At 46.0% G+C, this 10,000-nt stretch overlaps 1 protein-coding gene across 6 annotated transcripts in view; it reads right to left on the bottom strand.

The window, feature by feature from the left end:
* mtss1lb (MTSS I-BAR domain containing 2b) overlaps window positions 1-9,583 on the bottom strand; it is a 52,164-nt gene extending 42,581 nt beyond the window's left edge. For 2 of the 6 annotated variants that reach the window (XM_030376391.1, XM_030376393.1), the window contains exon 1: window positions 8,900-9,581. In XM_030376391.1, the coding sequence (XP_030232251.1) occupies window positions 8,900-8,968 (69 nt within the window). In that variant the 5' untranslated portion in view covers window positions 8,969-9,581. Of the gene's footprint in view, window positions 1-8,899 lie in introns of all 6 variants that reach the window. The other 4 variants (XM_030376392.1, XM_030376390.1, XM_030376394.1 and 1 more) reach the window with 4 other exon arrangements.
* Between the last annotated feature and the right edge of the window lie 417 nt (window positions 9,584-10,000).

The following is a 10,000-nucleotide window of genomic DNA, read 5'->3' as shown; positions in this document are numbered from 1 at the left end:
GAGGATAATCAAAGTGACGGTTTGAAGGAAGGGATCAAAACCCCTCTTTATCCCACTTCTGTTGGATGTATCCAACATGAAAGAAAATACAGTATTCTTGTATCTCGCCTATAACTATACACAGCACAAAGGTTTATTTTCCTGAGAACAGTGAACTGTACTGGACAATAGATGTTTACGTTCAGTCATTACACCACATGTGTTTTACATTTTCCTTGTGTGTTACTACAAAATGGTGGGCTCTTTATATTTAAATCTCATTTTTACAGGGGACCTCTTCAGCCTTTTTTGTCTCTTTCTCGCTAACTGGTGAATAATGCTTTTTAGAGATGGAAGACCATTTAGAATCTAGTCCAGGCTCACAGGTCATGGATTCCAAGGCTTGGAATTTGAAGTGTTTGAAGTGTTGTGAAAACACAATATTTACATCCTCCTCACAGACGACCGACGTGTTTCAAATGTTCCCGGACCTTTTTTGGAGTACAAACAACCATCATTTAAACGGTCACTAATACGAAAAACAAGTTGATAACAACACGTTGTCTAATATCACAGGGACATTTGAATTCCAGACAAATTGAAGCAGGCTGGGCATGCAGATGAGGACAGATGAGCGCTAGACTTCCGAGCTGCATAATTGATGAGGCACAGCAGGGGGTTCCTCCACCAGCTAAAGATCACAGCCAATCGCTCCGCACTACGCTCCTGCGAACATCGGATGCTGCAGTACTGTATTCTTGCGTCGATAATATAGGCTAACATTAATGTGCATCTTGCACAAATATATCAACTTGCACTTAAGATGGCGACTGTCTCACTCACCCACTCACACTGACCCACACACAGCCACCCGAAAAAACACAACCACACGATTGTATTTATGGCTGTATTGGGTCAGGAGTGTGTAGTGGTGCGGGAGTGTCAGACTCCTAATATAAATGTCACACAGTCAGGCTGTAGGAACCCTTGGACGAGATTCAAAACCCATACCTGCTCACTAAGGGAAGTGTATCTAATTAACTGCAAGTCTCTTAGGGTAAAAGTGTGTCTGATGTACTGGTCTAATGTACTAATTATTCAATTACTAAATTACCAAAAGGTATGGATTGTGTGACTATTCAATCCATTGAAATTCTTGCAAAATGTCGGCATGTCCTTAACAGTGACATAAACGACCTTGACTGAGACATGCAAGAGTGATGTGGGTCACAATCACTCACACGCAGTCAGGACTTCAAGGCTCCCCATGTAGAATTGTGTGCTCCCATTTACTTTACTTCAATGAGATTGCTGCATCCAATCCACTATCTGTAGGATGTTCTTCCTAGGTATAGCATCGCATCAATCATTATCTTGTATTTGGCTTCAACCACATCAGACACAAACACACACACACACACACACACACACACACACACACACACACACACACACACACACACACACACACACACACACACACACACACACACACACACACACACACACACACACACACACACACACAGACACACACACACCGCACACTTGGATTGTTTGGAATATTGCGGAAGATCAAGATGAAAATCAAGGTTATAGTGACAAAAACATTTATGACCAACATGACCAACACAAGGCATTCAAAGAAACAGTTTGACCTGCTATCAGTAGATGAATTGCACTTTGAAAAGATAATCTGACTACTATTTTGCATAGTATGAATGGTTTACTTGTTGAAATTGCAAATGAACCACAATCATTATCTCAACTAATAACAAGACTCATTCTGAAGGGCTAACCTGTTAAGGACCGGAGTGGGAAAATACAGTGCTAAAGGAGCTTGCCTGGTTTGATCTGCAATCTTCCTTTGTCTCTGTACTGTCAATTATCTCCTTCTCTCCCTCTCTCAATCTCTCTCACACACTCACACACACACAGACACATAGAGACACACACACACACAAGTGCACATACTGTCACGCCAATACAAAAAAACAATCTCCCCGCATTGCCTACTGTTATTAAATAATAACAACGATATACAGAGCATGAATGGGGCTTTCTATTCACTCCCAGGGAACAAGATAATATTGATTCGCTAAGTTCATTGTTGCACACACTGTTTCTCTGACCAAAGCTTCTCTTTCTGTGTCTGTGTGCACCTTGTTCATAACGATCAGTGCACTTTACAGTGAACAGCTGAGTGTGATGGGAAGGATCTGACAGGCTGACAAAGAGCTTCAGTTAGCAAGAGGCTGGCTCCGTTTGGCTGGCTCCCAATAACATCCCCAACCCCCATCACTGTACACACACACATTCATGCACAAACACACACATGCATGCACGCACAAGCACACACGCACATGGACGCATACACACTTTCATGTTCAAACACACATATGCATGCACACACACACAAACACACACTCACACAAATACAGGACTCTGGTTCTCATCCATTTACCCTGCCCCCTCTCCAACACACACTTAAACACACTCACACACACACACACACACACACACACACACACATCTCCGTCCAAGTCCTAACGAGCCCTAGAGCTTTAACATAATCCACATTTGAACAAGCTCTAACGAGAAAGACACTGCTTTTTATCGTCACCATTTTTTGACAGGGAAATGTCACTGCTGGGAAATAGGTTTTCTGGTGTCGGGTTCACCATTGTAACTTTGTTGTTCATATTGCCTCACGTAGTGATTGATGTTCCTTTTTAAGGTGGAATGTGTCTAGACACAAGGTGTAATGCATTTTAAGTGAGACAGCGTCAACAAAACCGTGCACCCTAACCCTGCTTGCAAATAAGATAACCACATCTGTGTCCGATTTTCCATCATTGCCATTCTATGGTGAAACCCAAGCAGACACGCCATCCTCTGAATCAGTCGCAGTTACATTATCTATTTACTTCTTTGTCATCAGACACTTTAAAGCAAACGGATAAACGGTGACCTCTTGTAGATACAAGAGATGTCATTCAGCAGGGAGAGGTTGTGGACACCATCACAATTAAAGATGGACTTAAATTAAGGGTAGACTGGGCGACATCTTGGATTGAACCCTTCAGCTGGGAGACAAACAACCTGCCAACAAGTTGCTCCACCACATTTACTGTGGTGGTGGAGGACACTAGCATCTTGAGAGCCGGCGTACTCTGCCTTCTCTTGTTAGCATGCACACATGCCATGTGAACAAAGCCAGTGTGGTGGCGGGAAGTTCCCCCGGACCACACAGAACCGGGGCGAACCGCAGACCCGACCACTAATGACACACTGATGTACGAGAGCCTCATCTTCCGAGCCGTGTCCCAGCGGGCTGGAGCGTCTCTCTGTGAACAACGCTCAGCTCACAGGCCCTTTATGAAGGATCACTGAAGTAGATGACAATGGATACTCTCTTGACTGGCTGGATACTGTGGTTCTGGGAAAGGGCATTAGCACGTCTGCGTGTTCAAAGTTTTTCATTCATTGCGATTTAATGCTTGCATGACAACCGATGTATACAAGTCAGATGACTCCATGGTCGAGGCTGAAGTATGCTTTCTTCATTTTATGGATTTGTAATGTTGATCTTTTTAATAAACAAGAGCCTTCCCTGTATTTTCTTTGTCCTGAGATGGTCTAATGGATGAGGTGTACAGTGATCTGAGGAAATCCATAAACCCACTAGTTGCCGAAATCCACTTAGTGTGAGGGGCCCTTTAGGGGAGGCTGTGGGCCTTTTACAAGAGGAGTCAGTAGTTGCATGCCGACATTTAAACAACCTGGAGCTCAGACATAAGGGGTCAAAGAAGTACTGAATGAAAACTCTGAAAACACTGAAACATTAGCACTACAACAGCAGCAAATAAACAAATGGCAACCAACCCTCAACCAATCATCATTATCTGGCACAATCTAAAATTCATATTTAAACTGTGACATTAGACGGTTGGAGAGAGGGGTCCAGCCACGGGTCGTTGAGTTAATCTGCATCACATTTCACTGGTGTGCCATAACACGTGGTATTAGATAGTTGGATATAAATGGTGTACCTTTCAGCGTTCCCATAAAAAATACCCCTATATATTTGGAACAGACATTAATGGAGCTGGCTACGAATTGAAGTGTTTCAGGACGAAGTTTCCAATCCTACATTCTTTAGTTCAGCCTGGCTACACAGCCAAGGTATTTCATTATGTCATCTCATCACGGTGAGGTCCTTAAATTTGGCAACATGATTTAGAAAAAAATATGCATTACCTTGCAATGCACACTTAACACAAGGAGAAAGATAACAATTTATATTTCCACTTAGGAGACCACAGCTTTTTGCTCACTACTCTCCGCAGTCTCATGGAGAACCAAAATCCCATAAAATCCCCTGATATTTTCAGGTACATACAATAACTCAACGGCTTGAGAGTTCAGGCCCGGGACAACACGGCCATCTGACTAAAAGCTAATGACATGGCCTCTATGTTATTCCACTACCCACCATGACCTGTGTGTGAAAACAAGCAATGCACAGAAAGAGCGAGAGAGAGCGAGAGCGAGAGAGAGAGAGAGAGAGAGAGAGAGAGACAGAGAGAGACAGAGAGAGACAGAGACAGAGAGAATGGAGAGGTACATGGGGCTAAATTGGGTAGGATAATAATGTAGTATATTACTGGAGAATCCAAGACTGCCCCAAGGGATACATAGTGATAGATTACCACAAGCAACTCCCACACACATTCATATCTCTCCCCCAGGCACCTCAGCACATGCATACACAAAAAGCCACAAATGCACACAAACATACACCAATGCCAGTAACATATTTAATGTAAAGTAATGCAAGCTCAGATAAAGAAGATTTTTTTTAACATTGGATTTGGGGGAAGTTAGGAGGGAGATGGTTTATAATATTTCAAATGACTGCAGCATAGGAAGGTGGTGTTTATAGTTCATGTTGCATCTCTACAGCAGTACAGGATACCATTTAACTCACTGACCCTTCTCCTCCTATAAAACATAAACACACAATATTTACACAGCAAGCATAATTTTTCTTGTGATGAATGCAAAATAAATTCGAAACGGAAGGGTGTGTTACAGGAGAGATGGCAGCGAATTAGGAAGAGAAAGTGCTTTGCTGTCCAAAAGGCTTTCACAACCACTAACCTCAGCACACAGACACATTTAGCATGTGTCAACATAAAAATAACAAACACGAGAAAGGGAAGACATTGCCAAAACTACCATTTGTCCTGAATACAAGCAGTTGAGATAAAAACCTTTCAAAGGCGTGATTAACACAATTTTGCAATGAAGGCTATGTCAATGCAAACGTATAAAAGCCCTATTCTCGTGTAGTAAATGTGGCCTTCCTCGCTCTCTTTTTCACCCATTTGAAATCATGTCCATCCAGACCACTTAAGCTAACCCCTGATGTCTGGGTCACGTGACAATTAAACATCATGTTCTTTTTCAGAAGCATACACACATCCACCAATATGCAGCAACATGTTTTTTTTGGGTTGAATATAATCTCTGGGTGGTGGGGAACACAAGCCACGCGCGCATGGAAGACCAAAAACCTTTTGAGGATATTTCTGATATTTAGTGCGGCCATAGCCTAAGTGGACAGTACTTATAGCCAAAGGCTAAGTGATTCCCACCAACGCTGCACTGCTGGCCTTAATGTATACACCTCCCTTGGGACCGCATCACCAACAGCAGACCAGGGCGATGGACACACTTACTCATGACCGGCTGGCGGTAAAACCATTTCTTTTTTTAACCAAGAGGAGCTGTAGCATCTAGAACGTCATATAGAGTTAATAATGAATCACAAACTGTGTGCGTGATCGGGACGGGTTGCACGAAGAGAAATGTGGTTCTTTCCGAGCATTTATGTAGCATCACATGCCGTGATACCACATAAATATATAGGTCTTTCCAGCATTAATGTAGTATCACTTGTCGTGATACTACTTGCAGTGATTAATGCTGGAGTGTTGCTACGGGGTCAGAGACAGAGTTGTGTGTGTGAGAACACAAGTCATGCGACGATTGCCATGACCGTGGAGGGCACTGACATCCATTTCAGGTTGACATAGTTAAGAACATCAAAGAGAGTGTGAAAAAGCAGAGGACTGGTACCACAACATGCGGGGCAAACACGTTTCGCTGGTGTCTGGCCGCCTCCCCTGTCCTCAGATGTGTCTGGAACACGCACTGAATGAAAACCATGGCGTCATTGTTCTGAAGAAGCACTGTTTGACATCTTGAGTCGGATGCCCGGAGGGTGAAAGGATAAAATAGTTGAGGGCGGGAGGATGCAGATGAAAGGCTTTGAACATTCACATGCTGAAATGGGACATCACTGACTCACTGGATGGTGTCCTACCCGCCCCTTCACATGCTGAAATGGGACATCACTGACTCACTGGATGGTGTCCTACCCGCCCCTTCCCTCCTCCATCCCCACTGCTTCACATGAGACATCAGCTGCTATTCTGGAACAAATATAATCCATACATTGTAAGATTGAACGCTGAAGAGTAGTCAGTGGGTCGAAGACCACCTATTTGGCAATTTGGTGATTATTATTAGTTTGTTTTGCAGATTTGAATAGATTAGGGTGCTTTTATTACCCCCGATGGGAAATTAAAAAATGTCATGGATTTCCTCCATGAAATTGCAGGGAAGCGCTTGGAGCACTTTGCAATTAGTTTATTAGCATGTATAAATTAAATCATTACTTTTTACTACTTCTGCTCTCCCTGCTACATTAAGGGATGACGATAGTATCTTCACTGGTGACCGGAATGCAATCTAATTCCATTGGTCCTTTGGAGTGGGATCTTATTACAGTCTGTAGTGCGTCGTACGGGCCTTTGTTCCTCCATCCCATTCAATCAAGGTTCCCATGACGACTCCATCAGCCCTAATGTAAAGGTCAATGTCATTGGCACCCTGCTAATACCTCATAGGGTCTCACACGCGTAGGCACATCGCTTGGCACACACTGTGCTCACACACACCTGAGAGTGAAAGGTGGTTTGGAAGGAGCACGATGGAGACAGACAGAGGGAGGATCTGAGGGGGTTTCGTCACGTTGCTCGCCATCGCCTGAAACAGTGACCCTATACAGCAACCCCGCATTCCCTCCCCCAACGGTCTCTACGTTGGGGGAAATCCACCGTTCACCAAATGTACAGAGGCACAGATGGCCGCCATAAAAAACGAATCCCGTTTGGCTCGTAAAGCTTAGTCTGCATAACATTCAATCGGCCTACACACACTGGAACGAGGTGTCAATGTCGTCTGTGTGATGCTTTACATTCACATTGCTGCACACAACCTTTGTGACTTCGCCCTGGTCTGTGTTAGACATATTAGTCACCAGAATAGAGAGCGCAGAACTATGCCCATCTATGTCCATTCTCCAGACAGAGAGAAATATTCACCGGTCGAACAGGCCTCTTGCTGCGGATCCCAAAGCAAGGTAGGCCTACATTACACAGAATGACATAGACGGGGCTAGGGGGGGGGGGGCAGAGAAACGCCCAATGCAGGCTGAATGACGAACGACGGATTCAGGGTGAAAAGCACAAAGACACACAAGCACAGTGTACTTGCAAGGAAAACAGCCGGACAGAAATCGAATGGCAGCATACAGTGAAACAATGACGACATGCCGATGTAGATAAAAAAAGAAGAAGGAAAAACAGGCAATCTGTCGGAGACGAAAGAACAGGGAAGGGGGGGTCGCATGGGTCTTGCGTGACCAAATGAACCATACGGAGATACAACAGATGATAACACAGTGAAAGCAGATGGACTAGGCTGAGGCATGGCCGGCAGACACACATAGCGGAGCGCACACATAGGCATAGAGGAGGCGATGGATCATTCGGTGTGTGAAATGAAAAATAGGCAGGCAGACAGACAGACAAACATACAGACAGACAGACAGACAGACAGACAGACAGACAGACAGACAGACAGACAGACAGACAGACAGACAGACAGACACAGACAGACAGACAGACAGACAGACAGACAGACAGACAGACAGACAGACAGACAGACAGACGGACATGGGGGGAGACAGACAGAATGACGGACATGGGGGGAGACGGGATATGACAGGCTCACAGTAGGCCAATAGTCGGTTATCGCTTGGTGTCTGACGGCTGTCCGAGTTCTCACGCTTGTATCTCACAGTGCCAACCCAGCCGGACAGCAAATCAATGACGCTGCACTCTGCATTCTGCCCGTCCAATACACAAGACAATACAATACATGAGGGCATCTGTCATAAAGGCAGCAAATCATACGCCAATGTGTTTGATCCTAGTTTAACATGAATAGGCTACAGATATAGGCATACGCCCCCCCCCACCCCTCTGCCCCCCTCCGCCCAAAAAACAACCTTAATTAATCTTAACGAATCAATTAAAAACCGAATTCCTCTGAGTAGCGGAATTTCCCGAGGCAATACGACGTCGTTCCCCCTCTACGCTCGGGTTGCACGCCTCACACCTCGAGCCCCCCAGACCGCCGCCGCATAACGGGGCCGTGCGGCTGTCATGTGTCAGTGTAATGCTAGGCCTCCTGTAGGTCCTCTTGTATCCGGGCAAACCTTGCTGGCTAGGATGTATGAAACAGCACTCAAGAACGCCACCCTTAATTAGACTTGAGCTTTGTCACCATTAATCCATTGGTGGTTTTCACGTCAAGGGCGTGCGACTGCAAATGAGCATGACACACGCACGCACGCACGCACGCACGCACACACACACACACACACACACACACACACACACACACACACACACACACACACACACACACACACACACACACACACACACACACACACACACACACACGCACAATATGAACCGAATGGAAAATAAATATCACGTACCTTCATGTCATTGACAATCGCCTGAAACAGGCCCCCTAGCGCCCCACATTCCTTCTCCACCGTCTCCATGTTGGCAAAATCCACCGTGCACCGATTTCACTGAGGCACGCGCTGACAGCGCGCCGCCCGATACCACAGAGAGAAGAGGGGTATTTCCACGGTACTGAGAGAGCTCAGAGCCCCTTCTTCACGGCACAATAACCTGCTCAACGAAAAAGCCAAGCGGGGGAGACACAGGTAGAGGTTGAGAACCGAATGTAGACAAATAACAGCTCTCTGACGTCGACTACCGCCTTGCCACCGCACTCCGTTCCAGTCAAATGTAGAGTGATGCTGAGAAAGAGAGAGAGAGAGAGATAAAGCGTTGTAGCCTATTTTCTCCCTTTTATGTCCTCCTGTCTGTCCTTGCCGGGGTCCGAGGTCTAGCGCCCGACGCAAGCGTCAAGACGTGGAGGTTGTTGTACCGAGACGTTGACGCTCATCTTCGCGCAAAGAGCGCGAGGTGAAACCACTAGCGGGGATGCATGAAAGGCGGTGGCGGTGGGAGAGCGAGCGCAGTGCTGCTGCTGCTGCTGGTGTCCTTGCTGATGTTTCACCACCACGTGTGCGCGGCGAAGAGAGGGGCGCGCTCGCGCGCGTGGATGGGAGTATGTTAGCGTGCCAGTGTGTTCGCGCGCGCGTGTGTCTGAATGGTGGCCTCTGATTGGCAGAGAGGCGGTGGGCTCAGAGGTGCGGCGCGAGCAGCCAGTAATACGATCCATGGGAATGGGTGAAAAAGGGAGGTTGGATGATATTCTGGAGGGTCTGTCACATGTGTCACTCACACGCACGCACACGCCAGCACACGCACACGCACGTAAACGCCAGGGCACGCACGCCACAACATAAACTGAGGTGAATAGGCAGAGACCATGGGAGGAAGAGGAGGGGGCTCAAACGTTGTGTATGCTGACAAGTAGGCCTTTGTCAAGTTGATTAGAGTCTAAGGAATGCATACAAATACGTTTTACTATTGGTTCCTCACGTACAGTGTGTAGGGAAGGCGAACAAAACATAAAGCAGATACGTTGAAAAGAGATCGGGGAAGCAGTGATGAAGGAT

Source organism: Gadus morhua, chromosome 14 (assembly GCF_902167405.1).
Source record: "Gadus morhua chromosome 14, gadMor3.0, whole genome shotgun sequence".
In the NCBI taxonomy this organism is placed as follows: domain Eukaryota; kingdom Metazoa; phylum Chordata; class Actinopteri; order Gadiformes; family Gadidae; genus Gadus; species Gadus morhua.
Note: the sequence above shows the minus strand (reverse complement) of the source record. Positions and strands in the feature narration are given on the sequence as shown.